At 44.1% G+C, this 27,933-nt stretch overlaps 1 protein-coding gene across 2 annotated transcripts in view; it reads right to left on the reverse strand.

The window, feature by feature from the left end:
* AEBP1 (AE binding protein 1) overlaps positions 1 to 27,933 on the reverse strand; it is a 243,616-nt gene that overhangs the window by 142,647 nt on the left and 73,036 nt on the right. The window contains exons 8-10 of one of the 2 annotated variants that reach the window (XM_086943442.1): positions 19,071 to 19,172; positions 10,650 to 10,715; positions 8,011 to 8,112 (exon numbers count right to left, since the gene is read on the reverse strand). In XM_086943442.1, coding sequence (XP_086799568.1) covers positions 8,011 to 8,112; positions 10,650 to 10,715; positions 19,071 to 19,172 — 270 coding nt within the window. The remainder of the gene's footprint in view (positions 1 to 8,010; positions 8,113 to 10,649; positions 10,716 to 19,070; positions 19,173 to 27,933) is intronic. The other variant, XM_086943443.1, reaches the window with a different exon arrangement.

Below are 27,933 nucleotides of genomic sequence, written 5' to 3' on the forward strand. Positions count from 1 at the left end.
ATACCAAATAGTAAGCTCTTTCCATCTCTTACAGATTGTTGGTTCTACTTATTAAATTAATCGTCCACCCCACCAGATTGACCACGACGTCAAGCGTGGTTCTTCTACTTATGCATTGAACCCTTCTGGGTCTCCAACCATGGTAAATCAGATTCAATTTACTTTATCTGTGTCTAACCTGTAGATAGGATGATGTTCTTCATCCTCCCTATGAATTGTAGCTAAATACGTGTTTGTATTCTTTTATACAGAATGGCCCCACCTCCCTTCCCCAATTTGACGTCCTGATGAAGACCCCGTAAAAGGACTCCATTTGGCCTATAGATATGGGTCGAAACGTCGACTGTTCTCTCTTCAATTTGTCATTCCGGCACACCCCTTAATTCTCTAACAATTAGATGTGACCGTTGAAATGCATTGTTTATATGTGTTTTTTAATTTCTAGTCCTGATTTGGGACATTTTGTATTCTGATTATCCTTTGATAATCTGTGTCAATTTGTATTGTTACCTTTTTTATACTGTGTCATAACCTCTCTACACTCCCTCGAGCACTACCCTTCCTTTCCCCTTCTCCCCCCTTTAGGGCCCTTAATTTACACCATTTTTTGTATTGCACGTGATATCCACAAACCATTGGTCATTAAATAATATATGCCAATCTGATATTCGTTTACAGAATTTTTGCTCTATTGAATTCTAAATAATTGACGTGTATGTAATTTACAATACACCATTCTCCTCTACGGGGACCCCCTTTATATGTATTACACAGTGCCCAGGTCCCCGTGACTGCATGGGTTTAACCCCCTTCTTTGTAAAATCTTCTGAGCAGGTGCTGACCTGCGAGGTTCCCCTTTTTATTTACTAATTCATACCATGGTTGAATCTGAATTACTCTCCTATACAGAGGAGGACATCAATCAGTTGACGAAAGATCTGTCAACCACTTTCCTTTCCACATCAGTCCCGACAATTGACATTACCTTAAACGACAAGCTCTCACGTTTGGAAAGACTTGAGAAGAAACTCATCTGAACCCGGCTACATGGGCATCTTTTCACTAGATACTTGCAAGAGAATATAATCCCAGTGGGCTTGCAAATTAAAATCGAGCCAGTAATATTCGTGGATGTGCCCAAGTTCAAAGAGGGGTTCTCCTACGTGGCCAACAACTGCTCCCGGCACTGGATGGTGCTGGGAGTAGAGACAGCTGCTGAACAAGTGGTTTCTATAAGCAAAGAAATTGCCAACCTGAAGGCTGAGATTTTGGGAGACAACACCTTGACCAAAGCCAAGGAGGCGGTAGAGAATCTGGAAGTCACTATCAAAGAGTTTGACACCACCGCCCAGACTAAAAAACTTGAAAAATTAGCAAGAGACCTCCGTCTGTTTGATAAGAAATTGGTCTATCCGTACTTACAACCGGATTATTATAAACAAGACAATCAGGGACGCTTCACTAATCGCGGAAGAGGGGGTTACAGAGGTAGACGGAATTTTACTACCTTTTCCGACTCCTCTTACAGCTCTGGAAGTGAAGCCGAAGCAGGTCCTAGTACCTCATATTCATATCCCTATCCGCCTTACCCTCCACAAGACCAAGGCTATCAACAGTATCCACCACAATTCCAACCCCGTTTTTTAGACGGAGGCCGGGGCCAATGGCGCCCCCCACGGGGATGCGGCAACAACTGGGCCAGGGGCCAGCCCAGAGGCCAACATCAGAATCAGACAGCTTGGGATGGCGGTCGAGGCAAGCAACAGAAGCAGGTGACTTTCCGCCAGGAACCACACGGGGAGATCTCTACCCGCAGGAACACATACAGATGGTAAATGGACAAACTGCACCCAAACCCATTACACCAAGTAACGGCGTATCTCCCATCAGCCCGGTGATCAACATCTCGACTTATAATTTACATGAGGAAGAGCTCAAGGTCCTCGGCCGAGGACTTTCATATGTTCCAACTGCTTCAGTTAATAAGTTTCTTCTGAAAACAGAACTTTATAGCTTTTTCAGGAAGATTAGACTGCGATATTACTTCCGCAACCAAATATCCAGACAGCAAGGCTCAGTCACTGGACTTAGAGTACCTTCAACTTTTTTTCCGCCCACATATGCCATGAACCATCGGATTCTTGCCTTTGAGGATGTAGTGACCTCATCGATAGATCGTTCACTCCAACAACCGAAATTCACTAAGCTCAACTTAGGCAAAACGGAGAGAACGGCTTTGACAACCCTACGTAACAACAAAAACATAGTTATTAAACCCGCGGATAAAGGCGGTGCAATTGTTGTGCAGGACCTCTCAGACTATAAAGCAGAAATTCTGAGACAACTATCAGATGGGATTAGCTATCGTCTCTTACCTAGCGACCCCTCACGTGATCTGGCCAATACTATTTCGCGAGTTACACAGAAAGGACTAGATGCCGGTTTTTTGAGCAAACAAGAATTCGATTTCCTAAATCAAAAATTTCCAAGACTAGCTACCATCTATACCTTGCCAAAGGTGCACAAGAACCTCCATACTCCCCCTGGACGCCCCATAGTGTCCGGTTGCGGATCACTTTTAGAGCCTCTCTGCCAATACGTGGACTTCTTCCTCAAGCCCATTGCCTTGACTACCAGAGCCTATCTACGAGATACAACTCAGGTCATCAACCTGATTGACGAAAGACCTTTCAATCCAGCACAGGCTTTGCTAGTCACATGCGATATAGTATCGCTTTATACCAGCATTCCCCAACAACACGCTTTGGAAATAATGAAACAGGCTTTGGAAAAAAGACCTGCACCAGTTCAGGTCCCTACAGATTTCATTATTGAACTATTGGAGTTGGCCATGATGCACAATTTTTTCATCTTCCAGGAAGGGTTCTACTTGCAGACCAAGGGAGTAGCGATGGGGGCTACTTTTGCCCCCAATCTGGCTATAATATACATGGACTTTTTTGAACAGGAGCATATTTTTCCAACTTCAAATCCCTACAAGACCAATCTGTCATTATGGGTCAGATATATCGACGACGTCCTCTGCATCTGGGAAGGCAATCTAGACCAACTTAAAGAATTCCATGTTTGGCTCAACTCCCGCAATCCCAACATCCAGTTTACGATGGAATCCAGTAACAACACCATACCCTTTTTAGATATCTCTATCTATGAGGAAGAAGAACTCTTACACACAACGCTGTTTCGGAAGCCTACGGAACGCAATTCATTATTGCAATATCAGAGTCACCACCCGAGAGGCCTTAAGGACAATCTGCCCGTCGGACAATTCCTCCGAATCAGGAGGAACTGTTCCACAAGAGCCAACTATTTGAGAGAGTCCGAAATCTTGAGTGAACGTTTAGTCTCACGAGGATATCCAACACGGATGGTTAGACGAGCCAGGAAACGAGCCTGGTACAACCCACGAGATTCCCTTCTTAATCCAGAGACAAGGCCTCGAACATCGGCTGATCGAATAATCTGCGTCACAACCTTCTCCACACGCAGTAATGATTTCAAAAAAATCATCAATCAAAACTGGCCTTTGGTTGCAGATGTGATCGCCCAGACGGAATTACCCCTACACTCATTTAAGAGAGCCAAAAATATTAGGGATATGGTGGTCCACTCCTATTTAGAGTCTGTAAGCCAACCTACTTTGACAACTCTTTGGAATTTACCCCCTGTTATCGGACACTACAGATGTGGTGCCTGCACGGCGTGCGACACTACCATCCAGACTAAATCTTTTGCACATGGTGGCAGGACTTACAATTTAAAACACTACACGAATTGTAACACTACCGGAGTAATTTACATCATTCGGTGCCCCTGTAATCAATTATATGTAGGGCAAACTCAGCAGAAAATAAAAGCTCGCATTTCCTCACACTCCAGCAGATTGAGGTGCAAAGTGGCAGGGGCGCCCCTTGTTGAACATTGGGGTACAGCTGGTCACACTGTAACAGACCTACGTTGGTTTGTCATTGAGAAAGTATCGTTGGGTAGAAGAGGTGGTAACCTGCCCACAATACTTAACACACGAGAGTCCAAATGGATGTCCCTTCTGGACTCCATTAAAAATGGTTTGAACGAACAAGACAGTAGCTTAGCGCAATTGGCAGCACTTGGCTAGCAAAAAAACCCTAAAAAACCCTGTTGTAATGTTTAAATCCAGAACTGTCACACTCTCATGTTGCAGAATTGTATGAGCTTTCGCTATATATAATGTTTCAATGCTAACTGATTTCTAAATCATGAATTAGGTCAAGGGTGCATAATGTTAAAAGGGCTTGGCTTTTCTTTGAACTACTTTTATGAATTATGTCACCAATTAAGAACATGTTTCTTCCATTTACGACCTTTTGTGATAAGAGTCGCATGGAACTTTGTTAGTGCATCTTTTAATTGTTGCAGCAATGCATAAAATGGTTTTCAGCCTCTTGTACGAGAGCTGCACCATTGCGTGTATTTTGTTGGCATTGCTCAATTATAGTTGCCACAGACACTGTATAGAGGATTCTCAGAATCTTCCTTCTAAATGTGAGCTGCCCAAAACGTATACGGTTGCTGATGAATCTCAAAGACTCCTGATAGTAACTCTTCTATTTTTATCGATACGGAGTTTAGCTCCGCCCCAAACTCCGCGGAGCTCAGACTGCGGAGTTCGCGCTCGGTGATGTAAGCAGCTGGCAGTGTTGTTGCCGCTTTAAGTAAGTACTTCCATAAGCGGTTTGAGACCCGAATCCGTTATTTCTCCCATAGATAAATAACCGGACTACTGGTGTACTAACCGATCCGAGTTTGCTCCACGCTGCACATGGTTTTACAGACCTCACGGACAGGCGCCGGTCTGTGACCTGCCGTTTCGAAATTGCGAGCATTTGTGCAAGTAAGACTTTCTCCTCTCATTGAGACTGTTTGAAATGTATAGATCCGAGCTTGGTAAATATAAAATAAATCCCTCTTTCACCAGGTTGAAAGACTATATCTTTTCCGGATTTGATTGCCACTTTAAGACCATACCACCTACAGCCCCAGCCGATTTCAGAACGGTGATATCACGCACCTCTAAGTGGGAGCATAATTTTCTGTGCAAGTAAGAATTTTTCTTCCTGTTAAGATCGTTGATTATGCAGAAATCCATACGTGGACCTCTAAAACATCCCCTCTTTTACCAGGTCGAAATGAAATAATACATTTTGTCCGGATTTGAATGCTATTTTGAGACCATACTACTTACAGTCTCAGCCGATTTTACCACGGCAAATCACGCATCTCTAATTGTGAGTACTCCTTCACCAACCAAAATACATGATGGTCACTTGTAATTACCTTCGCAATTGGTAATATGTTTTCATTCTTCTTGATTAATTAAGGTATATCCAGTACACAAGCTGACTGTACATCCATCAATCTCCACAGGTCCTAATCACAGCGACCTAGGTACTATTCTAAATTGTAAATCTTAATATTCTCCATGTAGCCGAGATCAGTCCTTCATAGTTAGTTTGGTAGTCTGAATGTTGTACCGCATCATAGGACAGGTGATAAGATGCACTCTTTGGTTAAGTGTTCTTTGTTAAGTTATCTGCAGATACCAAATAGTAAGCTCTTTCCATCTCTTACAGATTGTTGGTTCTACTTATTAAATTAATCGTCCACCCCACCAGATTGACCACGACGTCAAGCGTGGTTCTTCTACTTATGCATTGAACCCTTCTGGGTCTCCAACCATGGTAAATCAGATTCAATTTACTTTATCTGTGTCTAACCTGTAGATAGGATGATGTTCTTCATCCTCCCTATGAATTGTAGCTAAATACGTGTTTGTATTCTTTTATACAGAATGGCCCCACCTCCCTTCCCCAATTTGACGTCCTGATGAAGACCCCGTAAAAGGACTCCATTTGGCCTATAGATAGGGGTCGAAACGTGGACTGTTCTCTCTTCAATTTGTCATTCCGGCACACCCCTTAATTCTCTAACAATTAGATGTGACCGTTGAAATGCATTGTTTATATGTGTTTTTTAATTTCTAGTCCTGATTTGGGACATTTTGTATTCTGATTATCCTTTGATAATCTGTGTCAATTTGTAATGTTACCTTTTTTATACTGTGTCATAACCTCTCTACACTCCCTCGAGCACTACCCTTCCTTTCCCCTTCTCCCCCCTTTGGGGCCCTTAATTTACACCATTTTTTGTATTGCACGTGATATCCACAAACCATTGGTCATTAAATAATATATGCCAATCTGATATTCGTTTACAGAATTTTTGCTCTATTGAATTCTAAATAATTGACGTGTATGTAATTTACAATACACCATTCTCCTCTACGGGGACCCCCTTTATATGTATTACACAGTGCCCAGGTCCCCGTGACTGCATGGGTTTAACCCCCTTCTTTGTAAAAGCAGATCAAGTGGAGGCATGTAGAATTTGACTCACAATAGGCTGTCTGAGGGGGCTATCAATTTCATCTAGCGGCTGATGCCTACGCGAGTCTTGGCAAGTGACCAGTTTTTCTTAACCCCTTCCCTGCTCATGACGAGCTCAGCTCGTCATGAGGCACACTGGATCTGTGCTTATGACGAGCTGAGCTCGTTATGAATAAAGTAAAATAGCACTTTCCAGCACAGGAGGGGAATTGCCTTGGCAGCCAAGGTGTTAAACACTTTGTTCTCCAGAAACAACCTAGGCGCATTAGTAACTATGAGCCCTTGAGGTGCCAAGTTTCCTCATAGATATTCAGTGAAAATTGCAGCATGTATCATCGTACGTATGAGTTGTTTCTTACAGATTGGATAGTTTACCCCATTCGTTTGATTGGTTAAGGGTAGGTAAGGGATTGGTCTCTAATAGACTGGGTGTCTGAAGTATGGACTGTATCATGGTATCGGCAAATGTTAGACCTGCAGTATCTGCCATCATTGTGTTTAAATAGGATGTGGTAGTAAACTTGTACGTTAGTTAACCACAAGTTGCATAAAAAAGATCCTCAGCCTACTGGCTGTTCTATAATAGTCTCCACACACTGGATCAACAGGGATCTAGAAAAGCCAAGTAGTACTGATCCCTGATAAACGTGAAACTATGACTGTACTTTGATTTTCAGCAAGACGAACCCCTAAGAATTACACAGGTCATCGTCAGCCTGGCCACCCTAATCCTGTGGTGGCCAGTATAAACACATTTTAATTTTTTCAATCACGTATACGCACTGTTGCACAGTGACTATTTAACACTAAGGTCCTGACGAATGCCGCTGGATCACTGTAAGGGGCCAATCTTTGGCAGAAACGTGTTGACCCTCGGAGGGATATATTTTCTTAATTCCCAGTCATCTTTTTAACCTTGTCCCTGAGGCCACCCAATAAAGATTTAGTGGACCACGTGAGATAATTTTAGTCACCACGAATACCACATCCTTTTGCACTCTGCCCCTCATTCACCTTCTTTCACCGCTCATCTTGAGAAAACACCTTAGCTCCTCCCCTAGGGGAGTTGTAGCCCACACTTCGGTGTGAGGAGGGAACCCATATGATGAAGCATGTCACCTCATGATGAGTGAGGGTTCTTGTCCTGAAAGGATTTCTCCCTTTTCTATTTCTTTTGCTCTGATATCACGCTACATCTACCTTTTTCACTCCTAGCCAGTTGTACTTTGTGTGTTTTTCAGAATTACTTTTGGGATCAGGACTTCTTGTCTTTCTAGAGCCCTGTTGATCCAGTGTGGAGACTGAGGGTGTTCACACTGCATTCTGCAGCCTTGGCCCCAGCAGTTTGTGTTCCCTCAGTACAGTGTGTGAGAAGACATTTCACTGTGTACTCATGTATGAGCTGCAGCCTCTGCAGGGGTGCATGCAGAGATGGTGGGTGGGGAGGGAAACAGGTGCGTCCATGGCACAGGCATTAGAATAGCTAGTCACACTGACCTGGCATTGCTCTGACTACCCCTTTACACACCGCTGACCCTGGAGAGGGGGCTCACCCAGTACTCACATGGCTTAGGTCGCTCAGGTGCCTTTTCTTCCACTTTAGGTCTCTCAGTTTCAGGTATGCTTGGGATGCGGGGTGGCTTTTTCACCCGGCGACGTGACCCATCTGAATTGAGAGAAAAGTAACAGCGTATGTTCAGGAACAAGCATGCACTGAGAATATCTGTTAATAACTGATTCTTATAAAGATATGCATTTTGAAAATAAAAGCAGGGAATGGATCAACGTTAGCTGTAGAGTCAGGGGTGTAGCTTTGTCAGTGAGATTGGGGGTGTGAACTTCAGATATTCCAACAATCAAGCTGACATTTAATGTTAAATACATTATGCAAGGAGGGTGCATGAGGAGGTCTAAAGGGGAAATGCAAAGGGATCAAAATGCAGATTGGTAGGGTTAGTAAGTTAGAAAAAAACGTAGATTTTGTAAAAGTAGCCAACATTTTTAAGACTTTCAAAACAGAGATATGGAAGTATGTGGGTGCATTTTTGTTTGTGTATATGTAAAAGTTCCTGATAAAATCCAACGGACACCCAGTGGTTGAGATACACGACGTGCCCATACTTGTTTAATTTAAAGAAAACAGTTCCCCTACTTTCTGTGAAAAGAGAACCGTCCCAGGACGGTTGATTCCGGCAGCTATAATGCTTCAGCTGAAGTGTAAGGAAGGGAGTCTCCTGTGTTGTGAAACCGAGAGAGGGACAAGCAGCTAAACAAGCCTTCTTGCCAGGGTGCCTGTCTGAAAGAAGTGTAAATGCACATAACTGGTCAATCTGCAAATGTAAAGGGAGCTCAGATTGGCTTTAATTGATTGAATCAGTTGACGCTTCCTGATAACACAGATTTATTCTTTTTGAGTGGTCTTGGAAAGGAGTTACCAGCTGAGCTGTGAACTGTATGCTTTTTAAAGGGGCATAACACGGGTCTCAGCGCCGGAGAGGCCTGTGTTCACCCCTAACTATTTTCCACTGCTCCAAACAAGATTCATTTCTGTGGTCCTCTGGTTACAGACACGGACGTCTGCAGTGCAGTAACTAATCAAGGTTTCATAAAGTACGATAGAGCATTTCTCACTGATTAACTTAACTTGCTTTTATTTTACTTTTAAGCTGTGTGTGTGTTTTTATATGCAGATACATGAAGGTGAAAGACTGAAAAATGTTAGAGGATATTTTTTGTCACACCTTTGGCCCAACCCCACGGTTGCTCGACCCGCCCTGTTGCGCATAGCATTACAGTACCCTTACTTTTTTTAATGCAGTTCAACCGCTGCAGACACTGCACCACATCTGACCGAAACTACTTGTACCAAACTATTTATCAGAGAATATATTTATTAGGAGGGTGTAACTCTAAAACACCCCCTGCCCCTGAAGCTACACCCCTGTGTAGAGTAAAAGTGTGGTTAGTGGTAGAGGCAGAGAGCAATCAAGGTTGTGGGAGACCGGGAGAACGCTGAAGATGGGAAAGAGAGCGGGAAAATAATAGGAAAGTAATAGTGAGAGACTTTTTAAGACAGAGGGGGTAATTAAAAGTGAGATAAAAACAAAGAGCCAGAAAGAGAAAAAGGGAAATTGGTAAAGAGGGGGATAGAGAAAGAAAGAGAAGTGTAAAACGAAATAAACAAGGCAGCAGGGCTTTTACATTTAAGCAGCTAACATCCTTGGGAAACAACCAGTACAACGCAGTCATTACAAAGCACTACCTTTACAACGCAGTCATTACAACGCAACTGCATTTACATTGCATGCCTTTACAATGCATGCCATTACAATGCATGTCACCACAACGCATGCCATTACAACGCATACCAATACAACGCCTGCCATTACAACACATTATAAGGTAAGTAATGGGTATTTTTTAGTTTTAAGGTGGGTATGGGTTTTTGGGTAAATGGGGATAGTATTTTTACCCCTACACTATCCAACCCTTACCCTACTGTTGCAATCGCTGGAGTGAGAATAGTAATTTTTACCCCTACACTATCCAACACTTACCCCACTGTTACTCCAAATGTATTATGCATTGTAATGGTATGTGTTGTAGTGGTATGCGTTGTAAGGGTATGTGTTTTAATGGTAGTTTCTAAAAATACGTTGTAATGGCATGCGTTGCAAAATCATTTGTTGTAATGGTAGTTGCGATGTAAAAACCATGTTGTAAAAGCAAGCGTTGTAATTGTTTGTGTTGTAACGTCATATATTCACATCCTGGTATCCATCCAGATTGCCCCAACGCTGCTCTAATTTTGGAAAGAGTTGAAGACTCACCTCTTTAATGAACACTAATTCACAGTGCATTAACGTCTACCGTTCCACTGCCACTCCTGTCACTCGTTAATTCTATTCTCGTCTTTGAAGTTGTGCAGGGATTGCAGCCTTTTGACTTGATCAGCAGAAATACCACATACATGGACATATACAATCAATAACTGTTGTCATCTTTCCCACAATCTGTGACCCCCAGCTTTCGAAACTCATCAACTTTTGCTTCCAAAAGTAACTGCAATACTGGGCCACAAATACTGGGACGCTGGCAAACTAAAGGGAGGCTGAGCCATATGAATGATGTCACACTCCATGTAATAGAAAAACAACTATGGCCACATTCAGGAGGCAAAGCTACACAGGATCAGATACTCACAGTCATCATAGTCCTCGTTCTCCAACTCTTCATTGTAGTCATGCGTCGGCGACTCTTCAGGCTTCGCTACATGGAGAAAAACAGAAAGGTCTCCATTAGTGAAGTCCCATCTTATTCCTCACTTTGTATTCAAGACTTCAGTTTCATTCTGTGCTCGCAATCCTCCTTTTAAAGAAAGCACCCGCTCACTGATAACGAGGAACTTTTTATTTCAACATAATTTATCAAAGCCTCCCAACAAAAATTATTAAATACCCCACATCTATGCTGTGCTCACAATCCCCCTTTAAAGCAAGCACTTGTTTTCTGATAACCAGGAACAATTTTATTCAACATAATATATCGAAGCACCCCACAAAATCATCATGTCAGGCCACCTCCCTATACGGATCTGTCCCTTAATCTCAATTCTGATGTGCTTCAGTGACCCCATTTCCTGTCTATTAGGACTCTGCATGGAATTGCTCACCAAAGAAGGTGACAAATCTAGACACAGGTGTTGTTGTTTATGTCCATGCCTATAGAAAGACCTGGAGCACCTTTGTTCCTATACTCAAGGCCATCCCTCCCTCTTTTCACTCACCTGCAGAGAGAGGTGATTAGCAATTCTGTGTATTTTTATTTTTTAAATCTAAAATGATTAACTGTAGGAATGGCAAGCTTCTTCTGAATCATTCACTTGTAAGTGGCCTTTGTACCTTTAGGATTCTAGATTCTTCACTTTAGCATTTTTGTATAGAAGTGTTTAGATATATTCTAGGTGTCACAATGTTCTATGAAGGAACGGGTTGGTTCTAATATTACTGTTTACCTGCCTAAATTGTGACAACATTATAGATTCCACTCTTTGACATTCCTCAACAGATCCTGTTGCCTATTGTTAGTTCTACTTTGTGGTTGAGCTTTGCCAGGTTCAATGTTCAACAACTTTTCTTCATGGGTTGACCACATGTAGAGTAGGTTATAGGCACGCTAACTTCCTACAAACTCGCTTTGGCATTAAGTTCTGATCAGGCTTTGGCTGGTTGTTGGTGTTGCAATGTTCTATGCAGGGTGAGGTGGACTTTTTGGTTTTCTTACACTTCTAGAAGACCTCAAGCAAGTTACTGTTGTCCGACTTCTATACAAGCTTACTTGTGGTTCCTCGTTACTAGTTTCTTCTGTTTGGACTTTGAGAGGCTCAGACAGACATACTATTCAATGGGTGTGATGGATTCTTTATCAGTTACTAGGTGATACATTATAGATGTCTCACCACAATGCAAGTTCTTAAGTGTCTCATTCTCTTTGATTATTTCTCTCCCTCGACAGCCTCTGGCAAGTTCTGTGACTCATCCAGTTTTCCATGTGGTCTTCTGGAGCACTGGAATAGGTTCTAGGTATCTCATTAGTCTGACTAATCTCAATTGAAATATTGGCTTCCTCTTGCTTCACTCCTCTCTTCTGCCTCCATTTTCCCTGCTCTATATCTTCTCTTCCCACTCTTTGCTACCTTTTCACTTTCTTCTCTTCAGAATTGGTTGGGGTTGGGTATTGTACTTTCATTACATTACATGCATTGGGGTCTCTCTCTATTAACACTTATGGACACAATGTAAATATTAAATAAAGAACAAAGAAGGTCGACATATATTCTGTACTATTCAATAAAATAGGAAATATTTTCCTTAATCTTCTATCAAGAGGCACAAGTAGGAACTGTGTTTAGGGACATCTGCAGTGAGGACTTTCTGCCTATTTTTCTTCAATAAAGTATTCAGAAAAGTGAAGAACAGAATGCTTGAATTAATCTCAGCCACTGGTAATTACTCAGGCCGCATCCCAATCCATTGTTATTTTGCAAGACATGTCGCCTCAACTAGGACCCAGCTAATTGCAAATCAGTCTTGACCCTGCTCCCATCGGAACAGTTCAGCCTGAACTGCCAAGCCATGTCCTTCCTGAACCAGAACACAAGCAACCCAGGATCGATTTCGCCCAAGTCATGGGCTCATCAGCCGGGTATAGCTTGGTTCCAGTTACACAGTGTACACAGGACCACTTCTGGGCATACCAGTCCCACAGAATTCGGGCATATTTTTGAGAAAAAAATATTGAGATGCAGAAATATTGAGTTGTAAATATCGTGATGCACAAATATTGTTTGCAAAAATATTGTTGACAAGAACATCAATTTTCTAAGGTAAATAATATCGATGTAAAAAATATCTATGTTGTTGATATTGTTTACAAACATATCTACTTTGTTAATATCGATGTTAAAAATATCTATGTTGTTAATATCATATGCCAATATATTGTTGTTAATAATATTGTTTTTAAATTATTTTAATGTATTTTAGTATATATTTTAAATGTATATGTTATAAATTGTTTTTTACTAAAGTTTGCACATTTCCAGTTGTTTTTAAATGTAATTTAATAGTTTTGTGTCATTTTTAGTGCTGTGTGGGGTTGTGGGGTTTATAGAGCTACAAGGTTGGAAGTAAATTAATTATAAATAATTATTAATTAATTTGTAAGTTATATTAATTGTTTAATTGATAGGTATGTACATTTTGTAATTCATTTGTTTACGTAAAGTTTTAGGTGTGAGTTGTGGGTTTGTAGGGCTATAGAGTGGAAAGTAATCTAATTATAATTAATTTGTAGTTATTATCAATTATTTATTTGATAATTAGTTATGTAAATTTTGTAAGCAAATACATTTTTTATTTATATTTTTGGTGCAGGTTGTGGTTTTTGTATGGGTTTAGGGTGGGAAGGAAATTAATTATAATAATTATTAATTAATTAATTTTCTTGCAGTATTTACATGCCAAATATTTTAATGATTTAGGTCGTGCACAGGCTCTTAACTTCAAGAACATCTGACTCTTGGCTCAGCTCTCTCTAATAATGAATCACTACATTGCAAAGGAAGGAGAGGGCTGCTAGCTCAGTCTCCATGGAACATGGGCAGAGTAAGGCTGGTCTGCATTATATTGCTCTCCAACTAAAAAGACCTCGCATGTCAGTGACCTGCAAGAGCAGCTGCGCCACACATGAGCCTCTGCCAGTAGATCGATTCAAGCGGGCGATCCCCAATTTTTGAAGCCAAAATATGACTTTATTTCGGCTGCCTCCCGTCTGAAATTGCCTCTGCTTCAATAGAAGTCAATGGGGGAAATACAATCTCCTGATTATTTCTTTAAAGTCTCCCACATTCATCTTGCAAAATGTTGGCCTGTATGCACATATCAGATTTATTTTCTTGTAGGTGTTGCCTCCCGAAGCCCTGCCGAGTGCCACATATTTGCGTGATAATCTCCAATGCTTGCAAGGATGCGGAGGCTATTAGGCATCTAACATGTGATGCATTATTCTTGGCTGGACTGCAGATGTGCCAGTGGTTTGCAGGCATGAGCATGGAATGTTCTCAGATTGCAGACACAGCCTCATCAAAAATGTTCCCCTTCTCTGGTGGCAGGAGAGGATGCTCAGTCCAAGATTCCACTGGAGTTTCTGAGTGACATCACGGTAGAGGTGGGCGAGGTTATAATATAACAGGGAGATCCGAACCAAGGGTCTGGCTTGGATTTTAATCCCATTCATGGCCGAGCACTGGAAATGTTTACTATGTACATCATATAACAAACATCATTTAACAAAGATCACATCAAATATAACCACGCCTCTTCAAAACTAAAAAAACTGTTTCCACACATGGACCATTCATAGATCCCATTATTGCACTGCACTGATACTTATTAAAAGTCATCGTTTTTAAATATGGACCATTACTGAATTAAGAGGCAAAACGGTTGTCAGGTAAACCCTGTACATGGCCCAGATTGTTATAGAGCAACATTACAGTCAAACACAATCAAATCAAAGGAAATAGGCTTTGCTCCACTAGTATTATGAACTGGCATATTTGAAAGTGCCCTTTTAAGCGATAATGAAAAGGAGTTTTGTTGAAAGGAAATATTTCCCTAGAATCACGCAATTTAAACGGTACGTCAGGATTTTCTGGTTTCACTTTGTACAAATCAGCCATTTAACGGCCCTTTGTTTGTATTTCTTTTTTATTTAGATCTTTGTTTTGACTTCTTAGTGTATTTTTGTGCAGATTTTATATAGTGCGAACTCAAACCAAAGGAATTGGAGCCTTTACTTGGGCACCAGTTATACACCACGCCAGATCACATTAATTTTTGAAAGGCACTGGGACATTAAGTGATTTGCCCAGAATCACAGTATACTGAGCCGACGCGGAGACTCGAACCTGGTTCCCCAGTTCCAAAGTCAGAAGCTCTGGCATAATGTCACATTCTGGGTAGAGGTAGGGTGGCAAGCAGAAGACACTTGCAGGCTCGGCTCGTTATGTGCTCGAGTTTCCAACAGGACCTCAAGCTGAGCCAGAGCCAGAGCCAGGCTTCAGGCTCACCTCGTCTTTCAAGTGGCTCACCCACCTCTAGTCACATGCCTTCTTAGAGTTCCCCTTAAGCTCTAAAGTTTGCCTTGGTAAAGATATCTGACAGCATGGACACACTTAAGGGGGTCCTAATTCAGCCTAAAGCTCCGCTCGCTGACTTTTTCTCCCTCCGCCTACCACGTACAGTGCAGAGTTCAGAAATACTCAGCGGAACAGAGTTTTCTCCTTGCTCGCACTCACCAACGTTCAGTTGCCAAGTGTGAGCGAGGAACATCTTACTCCAGACCACCTCCTGGTGAGATTTCTCAACGCGGGGGTCGTGAATGGTCGCTACCATTAGTGCTAAGAAACTGTCCGTTAGTGTTGAGGAAGCTGCCGCTGGAGTAGAACATCTACTCGAGACGCAGAAAGAAACAACCACCTCTTCAGATGTGCGTGGTGCCATTTACAATGATTTTACAGTGTGGGAGAAACACCAGGCACTAAAAAGTAGCGTGAAAGGTATAACATAACACTTCGCTGCTTGCGGAACTTCGCAAACTTCGCCCAGGCCTAGGCTTATGAATATCTGAGAGATATGGTAGGCTGAGGGTTTTCTCACCTCATTCTGCAGCCTTGGTCCCAGGCCCGGTTCTAGAGGGTGGGCCGGGTGGGCCAGGCCCACCCAAACATGAGCCTGGCCCACCCAAACAAGAGAATGGGCCCTCACAGTGATTCTACCAACGATACACAACGATAATGTCCTGATAACTCTGGTGATTTATGATCCTGCTGGAGAGCAATCATTTTTCTGTTGGTAGTTTTCAAATGCAGATAAACAGAATTTGGTGTGGATAGCTCAATGGGAAACTGCCTTTGTCACAGATACTCTCTCTATACGTTCCTCCCCCTGCTTCCGACCTCCTGACAATCAACACGAAGAGGCGGTTTACCTTGTACATGGGGTTCAAAGTGGTGAGATTTGTATATCAAAAGAAAGTCAAGGCTTAGGTGAAACCATACAATGCAGTGGACTTGCTGGGAAACAAAACGAGGCAGTTTAGCTCAATATTTCAATGCACCTGCTTCTGCTGTGTGCAACATTCAGCTTAGACGGACATTCTTACTGGACCAGCTTTGCCTTTCATACCCCTGAGTTTGAAATGGGCACTGTGAATTCGTGGTGATGTGTACCCATAGATGACCTAGTCCTGTATGGTTGTCCCCTGAGAATGAGTTACAATGTGAAACAATACCGTGGCGCTTGCCGTAATCCTTCTAGGCAGCACTCCCCATTCAAACCAACATCCTTCAAAAGGGGCTTTTCAATTTAAAATAAACGGAAGATTTACTGCACCACTGTCCCTACAGGTACAAACAAACATACAAAAATATACATAAAAACAAATAACTTTTGACTTTTAACAAAGTCATGCAATTGATAACACATATTAATAACATTGATTGTGTATTTTTTTACACAGGCACTTTCAGTTCAGAAGTCCATCTACTCGGTGCTGCACCTATCACTTTACACCCAACAATCCCTTCACAACCAATGGCAGGTCGGAACACTGATGTGGACATGCAGGGAAGACATAGGGGCCGTCATGTTCATTCAGTGCATGGCCTATGTGCTGGAAGCCTGCACAGCAGGCATGTCTTTTTAAGTGCTGTCTGTGAACTGGTGGCAGACAGGGTCTGTCTGAAGGGTAGCCAGAGTGTTCACACTGCAGAAATGCTTATTTTCTTTTATATGGTGCGCATGTAGTCCGAGTTGAAGTCAGAGCCCTCTAATAAAAGGCACACTAGACACTGTATATTATGTACCTTCAGAGCCGAAACAACTAAATCATGATGCCTCATCAGAAGTAGTAAGTGCTATATAAATAAATTGCCGTTCACACATGTCCTCATTACAGAAGTGCTATCTCGATGAACGAAGGTTGTGAGTGAAGAATTTAAAGACCCGCAGGAAGGAGGGAACGTCATGGCCAGAAGAGGCGCAATATTTAAAACAAGAATTTGCAATGCAATAGGTCTTACATTTGTTAGAGTTTGAGCTATTGGCATTGTAAATGACACTGCCTTTTATTTATGTGTTGGTTTTTAAAACATAAATAAAAGACATTGTCATTTACAATGCCAATAGCTTAAACACTTGCAAATGTGAGACCTATTACATTGCAAAGGCGTGCTTATTTAATTAGCAGTCTGGTCATTATGGCAACTGTGGAACATACTTTAAAGTGCGTGCTAATTATATTTACTGCTATATTCAATGATTCAAGTTTGGAGGTGATTTTATTAATGTTTTTACTGGGAATAATGAAAGTGTAACCCGATGGTGGCTGGTATGGGGCTGTGGACTAAGCATGGGCGGAAAATCCGTTTCGCTCGCGGATTTTGCGGATTTTCGGTAAATTCGCAATCCGCGAGATTCGCGAATCTCCCGCAAAATCCGCAAATCCGCGAGCAGCGGATTTTGCTCGCACTGCTCGCACTGTTCGCGTGAGTTCGCGGCTTCCCAGTACAACTTCGCGCCCCGCGAATAAGTGCAAAATTGCAGAAATACGATCTTAGCAAAACTGAAACTACTTACCAGGTTCAAAAGTTCAGGCTCATCATTAGTAGCCATTTCCTGTAGTGCTTCCTGAGGGGCCCCTCCAGAGTTCAGTTGCCAGTTGCAACTATTATGTGACCCTGCTCTGAACCTCAGAATAGTTACACATATGCCACAAAGGTCCTGAATTACAGCTAAGGGAGACAAGCAGGAGCCAGGCTGGAAGTTCAAATCCATTAATCAGCCCCTAATTCATTATTGTCAGTTGGGGCAGGGCAGGTGTTGTAACTAATTTTGCAACAATGAAAGCACTTAGCAAGTACAAAAGATCACTAATCAGGAAGCACTAAGGAAGCAGGTGCCAGCTAAAAAAATATTCTGTGACACATTAATCAGCCCCAAATTAATTCAGGTCACTTGAGGCAGGGAAGGTGTGCTTGCGTTGCCACAATAATGTACACTGACTGGACAACCAGAGGGTGCTGTGATGAAACAGAGGGTGGCATGGGTGGGCCAGAGGGTGGCATGAGTAGTCAGAGAGTGGCAGTGGTGACAGAGAGTGGCAGTGATGAAGAAGAGTGTCCCAAACAGGCTGGACACGTAGAAACAACAAGTTCGCGAAACTTGCGACCCGACAGGTAAGTTCGCAATTTGCGAAAGTGTACAAAACCCTCGCGAACTGGCAGAAACCCGCGCAAACACAAAAAAAAAAAAAATCCGCAAATTCGCGAGAATTCGCGGATTTTGCGGATTGCGAGTTCGCAAATCCGCAAAATTCGCGAACGTGAGATTCGCAAAATTCGCCCATGCTTACTGTGGACCAAGGTCAACTGTGAGATAATATGCACTGGAAAGGGGTGGTAGAAAAGTGGATAATCAAGCCTGTAAGGGAATGTGCTGCAGAGTCAGGGGTCAGTTGGAGGGATTCTCCCTGAAGGCTCGCACAGAGGGAGCCCGAGTATTGTCACTTGCCTGATACACCCACCTCAGAAACCTCCTCTTCCCATCAAAGGGACAGGCCATTACATGGAAAAACACTTTTTGAGAGTGATAACAGTTAGAAAGATTTGTAAAAGAGCGCATTTTACTGGGCTTAATAAGACTAAGAAGAGATAAAGGACGGCTTAGAAGCAGGCCTGGCTAGACATATAAGAGACAAATCGGATCCGCATTGGCCCACCCGAATGCACCCTTGGCCCACCCAAATAAAAATTCCTGGAGCCGGGCCTGCTTGGTCCCAGCATTATGTGCTACCTCAGTACCGTTTGTGAAGGGTCTTACCCGTGTACTTCTGTATGAGCTGGAGCCTCTGCAGGGGTGCATGCAGAATTGATAGGTGGGGAAGGAGACCGGTGGATCCATGGCACAGGCATTAGAATAGCTAGTCACACTGACCTGAGATCGCTCTGACTACCCTTTTACACACCGCTGACCCTGGATAGGGGGCTCACCCAGTACTCACATGGCTTAGGTCGCTCAGGGTCCTTTTCTTCCACTCTCGGTTTCTCTGCTTTAGGTTTGCTTGGGATGCGGGGTGGCTTTTTCACCCGGCGACGTGACCCATCTGACAATGAGAGAAAATAACAGCGTATGTTCAGTAGCAAGCTTCCACTGAGGAGATCTGTTAACAACTGATTCTTGTAAAGATATGTGCGGGGAAAATTTAAGCAGGGAATGGATCAACCTTAGCTGTAGAGTCAGGGGCGTGGATTTGTCAGTGAGACTGGGGGTGTGAGCTTCAGATATTCAAAAAATAACACTGACATTTAATGTTAAATACATAATACAAGGAGGGCGCATGAGGAGGGCTTAAAGGACAATGGAAAGGGAGAGGAATGCAGATTGGTAGGGTTAATAATTTAGAGAAACAGTAGATTTTGTAAAAAATAACCAACATTTTTAAGACTTTCAAAAGAGAGAGGGAAGTGTTTGCATGCATTTTCTTTTGTGTATATGTAAACATTCCTGATGAAATCCAACAGACACCCAGTGGTCGAAGTGCGTGGGATCGGAGGTACACGGCGTGGGCTATACTTTTTTAATTGAAAGAAAACAGATTCCCTACTTTCTGTGAAAAGAGAACCGTCCCAGGACGGTGGATTCTGGCAGCTGAAATGCTTCAGCTGAAGTGTAAGGCAGGGAGTCTCCTGTGTTGTGAAACTGAGGGAGGGGCAGACAGCTAAACAAGCGTTTTTTGCCACTTGCCTGCCTGAACAAAATGTAAATGTACATGACTGGTCGTTGACCCTTCCCGATGACACAGATGTATTCTTTTTGAGTGGTCTTGGAAAGGACTTACCAGCTGATCAGTGAAGTGTGTGTTTTTTAAAGGTGCCTGTGTTAACCCCTAACTATTCTCAACTGCTCCAAACAAGATTCAATTCTGTGGCCCTCTGGTTTCAGACATGTACCTCTGCAGTGCATTAACTAATAGAGGTTTCATAAATTACAATAGTACTCACCCGCCCTGTTGTGTACAGCATCACAGTTCTCTTACTTCTTTTTAATGCACTTCAACCACCACAGACACCTCACCACACCCAACTGAAACCACTTGTACCCAAATGTTTATCAGAAAATATATTGATTAGAGGGTTGTAACACCAAAACACCCCCTGCCCAGAAACTATGCCCTTATGTAGAGTTAAAGTGTAGTTAGTGACAAGGGCAGGGAGCAATCAAAGGTGTTGGAGACCGGAAGAACTCTGAGGATAGAATATTGAGTGGGATATGAGAAAATATTAGGAAAGAAAATAGTAAGAGACTTTTTAAGAAGAAAGAGGGAAATTAAAAGTGAGAGTAAACAAGGAGCCAACAGAGAAAGAGAAAAAGGGCCAATAGCAAAGAGGGTGATAAAGAAAGAAAGAGAAGTGTAAAAATAAATAAGCATTTGCAATGCAATCGGTCTCGTCTTTGGGACCTTATATGTATTTAGATATGTAGCACATTAACCTAGGTGCTGTTATTTTACAAATGTGTCCCAAGCGGTGGATGAAACAAACCAGTTGGCCAAGCAAACACCAAGGCTAGTACTGGGCAAAAGGGTAAATCTGTAACCGCAGGGGAAAAATGCATGCCCCTTACCTTATAAGGGCAGACAGTAACCCGATTACTAGCAAAATCCTCCCCGTAGTGATGTAACTTTAAAAACTGGCAGAAATTAAATCATAAAAGGAGGAATAGCAATAGCCTTATTTTTCAAAACAACCTGACAATCTTCTCATCAGTGTAATGTTTTGCAAACAGTACAGAGTACTGAAGTAACTTCTGGCACTTCCGGATGTGCGTTGTGTTTAAAACACATTGCGTTTCACTGACGGGATCACGTTTTATGTTGCGGGTCAGCATTTGTGAGGCCAGCGAGTGACACTGAAGTGGAGGTGGTGTATAATATTGAGTGTCCCATCAGGTTCGTGTAACCTCTACCCTTCAGCTACCTTTGGGTTTCCTTTCTCACTATCGGCGATGTCAACATCAACACTGCCTCATCCGTAACAAGAGACCCACAAAATTCCTGAAATTACACAATTTACCCTAGTGTGATGAGGTAAAAATAATGATTCAGCAGATTTTAGAATGCCATTGGTTATAAAAAAAAAAAGAAAATTGTGATGAACTGTGATATTGCATTGAATGATCCACGACACACAAAATCAAATGGTAGGTAGTACCTCTGTAGCCTCAATGATGCTGGATAATTCCTACCCTGAAGATGCCTACCTAGAGTTTAGCCATTGAAGTAAAAGGCTGTCTCTCGCCTGTATACTCCACCATAACTGACCCTGCAACACCTCATGCTGGTGGGCAGTCTGGACCCTCTTTCAGCATGGACTGTTAGAAGAAGCAAAAACACATGGTGTTTTGAACTGTACTGTTATTTATCCTCTCCTTTTTAAAGACCCGGGACAGTTTGTGGCTATGGATACTTTTTAAAGAAGTAATGTTTGGCACAGATCCTAAAATAAGTTAACAGGAAGGCATGTAAGATGTCTGAATGCCTCAGCAGTTCCACCCATGATGTAGTGTGCTTTGCTCTGCAGCTCTCAGTGCAATCTCCCCCACATCTGAAAGTCATTAAGCCAAGCAGCAATACTTTCGCCTCCTAGTTCCTGCCTGACTTCACTGAGCGAAGTAAGTAGTTTCACTTCTTGGGTTTTCTGAAACATTTTGAGATGTCTAGAAGGGAGAAACCCGTGATGTTCGTTCCGCAGTAACACCAGGTACTGCTCTGGGGGTGAATCAAAACACGTGAATCTGCAACTCTCTGCAGGATGTGCCTCGAGCACCAGGGTGTACATTCCAGTCTGATGTGAGGCGGCTCAGGCTTCAAATGCCTTCAGCCAGCCTCAGTAAGGAATCAGACGTTCGCGTGTCTGCAATGGGCTGGCTTTAGCTGAATAGTCTCACAAAGAGACCTCTTCAGATCCGCTGAGTGTGTTATAGGTTTTCTTAATGCTCGCTGAGACCTCTACCAAGGGAAAGGCTCATGATTGTCTGCTGTCTAATGTTTAAAGACTGAGCAGCCACTGCCGCTTTCCGCATAAAGTTTGTAGATTAGTGGCTTCGAGTGCAAGTGAGGAAAGGCAGAGAAAATAGCGGAGGTCTGTGTTTCGCCCTACGCTGCTGCCCGCACTCCTCGAGTCCAGAGAATGCACCCTCGGAACGCCTTTAACGGGCAGCGTGCTCCTGCCCATGCCACCGCCTGCCGCCAGCTCTTTTCATTCTGAGTGGGCCCCTGGCGAAGTACGCTAATCCCACGATGCGTCCGACGGCGAAAGTCCATGATCTGATCAGAAAGCCACATTTAAAACGGTACTGCAAAGTCAGCCGCGTGTTTACTTTCACATTGCCCTTTCACTTTAAGTGAAAGCGCTGAAAGCGCGATGCAAAAGTAAACACGCGGCTGACTTTATCAAAGCAGAGTGAGTAAAAAGAAGTGCGTGGGGACAAATGAAGAGAGTGTCACTCTGCTGGCAAAAGATCAAATCCCGGTGGGCGTGGCCAAAAGGAGACAAGGCAGCAACAAAGAAGCCTCCTTTACAATCACAAGCCAGCGTTTTGCATTAAAGATGAAGCTGGCCAATCAAAAAGATGGGCGGGGCTTCAACTTCGACTCCGAGAGCTTCGAAATCTGTATTGATTCCAAGAAGCTCTCGAATGTCGGGAGCAGCGCATGACCTGCTTTCGACAGCCGAGACCTAAAAAGCAAGGCAGCAGCCTTTTACATCTAAGCAGCCAACATCCTCATATCCATCCAGACAGCCCAAACGCTGCTCTAATTTAGAAAAGAGGTCAATATTCGCCTCTTTAATGAACATTAAATCACAGTACATTAACGTGTACAATTCTACTACCACTCCTGTCACTGTTTAATTTTATACTCGTCTTTGACTTGATTTGCAGAAAGACCACATACATGCACACATACAATAGAAGACAGTAAAAAGGAGCAAGAAGATGAACGTGAAGAATGGGATATGGTTGAGGACAATATGTGAAGACAAGGAGTGGAGAAGGGCACAAAAGACAGCAGTCGAGGCAAGGAAGCAGGAAACAGAAAGATGTACCTCAGATGGGGTTCCGGCCCTCGATTCAGAATAATGCGCTGCAGCGCGATTAGACGTTTTACCCCAGTGGGCCTGAGCAATGCTTTCCAATGCACCCATTGATCAATCCCAGCAAAGCTGGACTGACTCAGTATTAATGGTGGCCACCAGTGGATTCTCATCACTAATGGGCTCATCCACTCTCATACCTGCTCTTCTATCCCTTCCAGTGCTTCCGATGATCATCTCTAATCATAACACAATCCATACAAAGATGGTGAATAGATGTTGTGCTGGGTCATCTATTCTCAACACTCGTTCACATCAATCTCCACTTATGCATCCTACCTGCCCTTCAGACTTCGCCAGACTTCATGTAGGCCAAGCCACAACCAACAACCAACAACCTTTCAACATGGCTTACAAGGGCAGCCAGCTGCAAATAGGTGCAATTCATGACCTAGTCTGGTTTGCAAAGTGAAATGCAAGCGACACATAAATAGCTGCTTGACATGACAATTCAAATAATTGTGCTCCATTAATTACCAAATCTCATTAAGCTAAGCATTCATATTCAGTTGTGTTACTTGTCTAGCTATTTTCCATGCATGCCACTGAGAGACCACTTCTGGCAAAGTAATTGATAGGGAAGAGGAGAAAAAAAAACAGGAAAGTAACAAGAGTCCAAGGACACAAAAGAAAGAGTGATGGTAGGCTAATAAAAGGGAGGGAAAAATGATAAGAGGTGGGAAGGATGATAAGAAAGGCAGTAGAGAAGGGCGAGGTCTGGTGAGCCACCATGGCAGACGCTGAGAGCGCTCCATGCAGTCAGGCCTAATCACCCGCCATCATCCTGCCCATGCGCTTCGCTAACGTTCAGGCACAGACCTAGTAGAGCCTGGAACTAGCACAACACCATCTGTGTAGGGTGTCGGTGTCGCAGACACTGTGGGCACCAACGTGCGCCCTCTGAGGAGGTTTCTGCCACGTGGGCCTGTGGCATGACTGTTGATGCACTGCCATAAAGGGCCGGGCGAGGGTTGCCACTACTTTGCGGATCGTTGCCCCAGGAGAGGCTGTGACCATGGGGTGGCGGCAGAAGAGTTCCAAGGTCCAGAGGAGGCCGAGTAGCAGATTCAAGTGAGCCTGAGTGGCTGCGGCTTCATCGGTGTGTGGTGGTGGGGCCACAGTGGTCAAAGGGACAGGCAAGTGCCTCATAGTGAATCCTAACCGTGGGGCTGCCAAGCGGTTACAGAGAGCCACAGAGAGGAGCCGAGCGGGGGCTGTGGTCGCGGGTGGCCATTCCCTGAGGAACTTGCAGCAAAGCTGGCACAACACCTACATGCCCCGGGAGGCACTGTTGGGTTGGCTGCACCCAGGGACAAGCGGAGGCCTCGGACGGCAGCAGAAGAGCCTGAGTCCTGAGGAGGAAGGCCCGCTCTGGCGGAACTGGGTTTCCGATCAGCAACTACTGCAGGGGGCAGATGGTGGTTGGCCTGCACGCACTCCTGTATACGGGCCTAAAGTCACTGGGGACTGAGATTACTTGGGCTGCCGACAGTGCATCCCAGGATCTGCAGACCCTTGGCTCAGAGCTGAGGCCTGTAAACCGGCCTGCCAAACTTGGCCAGAAGAGCAGTGATAGGGTGTCCCCTCCATATGGCTCCTGGTGGGTGTGCTGTGGACTGGATTCCGGTGCATGAGATCCCATTAGGGGGTCTGCATTGTGGCTGGTGCTGGGCTGCAAAAGCAGCCGGGCTAAGCCCCTGTGTGGCTTACGGACCATGGACTAATCAGTTCCATGTGCCCAGTTGGAGGCGTACAGACCCAGGTTTGGGATTGCCGGGTGAGAGGGCGGTCTGGCGAAGCCATGCTGGAGTGACTGCCTGGCTTGCCGTGAGGAGACCGGTTTCTGACACCAGAGATCTAATTGAACAAGACGGACCCTCCTGGAGTTGTCATGATGGAAGATAAGCCTGCGACCCACAAACAAAGCAGAGCACCATGGACCATTACACAACTGCAGGAATTGGTGTCACTGGTGGATCTGAAGTTGTCGGCATGCCCCCTGACATTGCTGCACTGCTGGCGGTCATCATGCAATAACTTGACATGCTAGATGCTAAGATCGGGCGGTGGGATCAGAAGTCACTACTTTGACTGGATCTCCGGAAGGCGATGGACCACATAATGGAAGCGGAGATCAGGGTGTCAACAGTGGAGGATACTATGGCATTGTTTCAACAAAAAGTCAATAAACTAACTGCGGTTAAACAGGAGTTGGCTGCATGAGTGGAAGACGCAGAAGGTTGTGCTCGTCGCAACAACCTGCACTTCGTTGAGTGCCCAGACGGGTGCAGGAGTGCATCAATGGAAGCGTTCCTGTCATTCTGACTGGTATCCATTATTGCTGAAGGTTCCCTGTCTCCTTGCTTTGTTATTGTTGAGCAGACACACAGGGCTCTCATGAAAAAGCCAGACCCCGATCAGTAATTGCCAAGTTATTGAATTATTTAGAACAGAGATGCCATCCTAACTTTCCCTGGGGTCAGGGTAAATTGACACACGATTCACATGCCATGATGATATTCCTGGACTATACTAGGATAAATACCTGGACAGCTCATAGCGGTCCTCTGTTGTTGCAGGTCCAAGAAGAAGTAAAAGTGTGGATCCCCTTGCCATTGTCGTTGCTAGGTTGGTTGGCCATCTTGAAGGTTGTGTCTCTGCAGCGACTGATGTATTGGCTTCAGACTCACCCAAACAATTGCCCATATTCGTGGTTCTGGCAAATGAATGCAGTCTTTAATCATTTCCTGGGGGGGGGGGGGGGGGCACGATCTGTGTGGTTCTCTGCACCTGCTGTGTTTAGTCCCGCTTTTGCAAAGAAATAGCCACAGCAGATTCACATTCCTATTATGCTGCTTCCGACCTCCTTAACATCGAGTGGCGGTATAGCGACCAGGCAGATCCTTCGTATGGTGTGGAGAAATGGGCGATGGGCAACTGTTGGGTCCTGGACTTTCTTTATAGTCATGGGGGGATGGAGTACTTGCCCTCGGCAGCCAGGGTGGCCATTCAAATATGGAGGCAGACTGGCTGATGGGGTAGATTGACTGGGGAGACCCCGTTGTGGCATGGGACTTTCCTGTGTCAAGTGGCTGTATCGGTTGCAGTTCCGACATGCTTTACTCCATATAGTCAGGGCATCAAGGATTTGCCTGAGTTCAACCAACTAGAGGGTAGACTGCTGATGGGATATTTGAATTTCCACAAGATTCACCAAATATACCAGACCTCGGTAACACATAGCCACACTACCCTGTAAGCGTTGTGGGCGTCCTGGAGGGGAGACATCGAAGACTTGAATGACGATGACTAGACTGAGGCCTTGACAGCCACCCATGGTGCCGCTATATTGTCGCGCTACCGCCTGATCCAATTTAAATACCTGCATTGGGCATATTATACTAGGCACAGCCTATTTCGGATGGGTGTGATATCCTCTTCTGTGTGCCTCTGCTGTGGTATAGAGGAGGGAAACTTTCTCCACATGGTCTGGATTTGTACCGCACTGCAGCCCTTCTGGCACAGTGTGACATCCTGCCTGGCCCGGGTGTTGTTGTGGGAGATTCCCCCTTAAGCCCAAGCTGGTCCTCCATCATTGCACGGAGGAGATCGGAGGCAACCAATATAAACAGCAGGTTTTGTTTTTTGGAGCTAACACTAGCTAAATGTGACATCACCCAGAATTGGAAGGAAGAGTCTCTGCCTTCGGTGGGTGGGTGAAAGGCGGCTATGGACAGGTGCATGGGGATGGAGGTCACAGACGTTCAGGCAAGAGGCTGTCCCCAGAATCATGGTAAGATCTGGAAGCAGTGGGCAGATTACTATGGTATTGTTTTACCCCCTGTACGGCCTGCTGAAGCCCTCCTCCAGATGGAGGTAAAATTGTATGGTTCTTAAAGATAGTAGAGGATCCTTATCTGCGAGATACATGAGACCAAGGGTATCAATGGCGGACAGGGTTCTGGTGGGTGGTGTTCTGTCTGTGTTTGTTCTACGAGGTTATGTAACATTGGTATCATTGAGATCTGTTGTAAATGTCTAATCATTTATGCCAGAGTCTTTCAGGCTTTGATGTACTAAAAACTTCAATAAAATGTATTAAAAAAAGAAAGGCAGGAGACAAAGAACAGAATACAGAGATTTCAAGAAGGTGCAACAGGGTGGCAAAAGTAAGAAATGGCAGACAGAAGAGTCTGCTGAGACTTAATAAACAAGAAAACGGCTGTGGGCAAAAAAAGTTGAGAATGAGTGGGATAATAGAGGGACAGAAGAATGGAAGATGGAAGCGCTGGAAAACCCAGGTGGGTAGCAATGCACTATATAAGCATTCAATAATAACAATAATAACAGGAAGGAGAGGAGCATGGAAGAGAAAAATTGTACACAAGGACCCAGAAATTAAAAGGAAGTAGCGAGACAGAAGTTCAAGTTCAAGTTCAAGTTCAGAGATTTGTATAGCGCACTACTCACCCAGAGGGTCTCAAGGCGCTTGGGGAAGTGGGGGGTATTTCACTTATCAAATATCCAAGTTTTAAGTTGCTTTCTGAAAGCGGGGTGGTTCTGTACAAGGCGGAGGTGGGTGGGGAGAGAATTCCAGGTTTTGGCCGCTAAGTAGGAGAAGGTTCTTCCCCCCATGGTGGATCTTTGGATGCGTGGTATTGCGGCGAGGGCTTGATTGGACAAACGTAGTTGGCGGGTGGGGGTGTAGAA

Source organism: Lissotriton vulgaris, chromosome 11 (assembly GCF_964263255.1).
Source record: "Lissotriton vulgaris chromosome 11, aLisVul1.2, whole genome shotgun sequence".
Classification (NCBI taxonomy): domain Eukaryota; kingdom Metazoa; phylum Chordata; class Amphibia; order Caudata; family Salamandridae; genus Lissotriton; species Lissotriton vulgaris.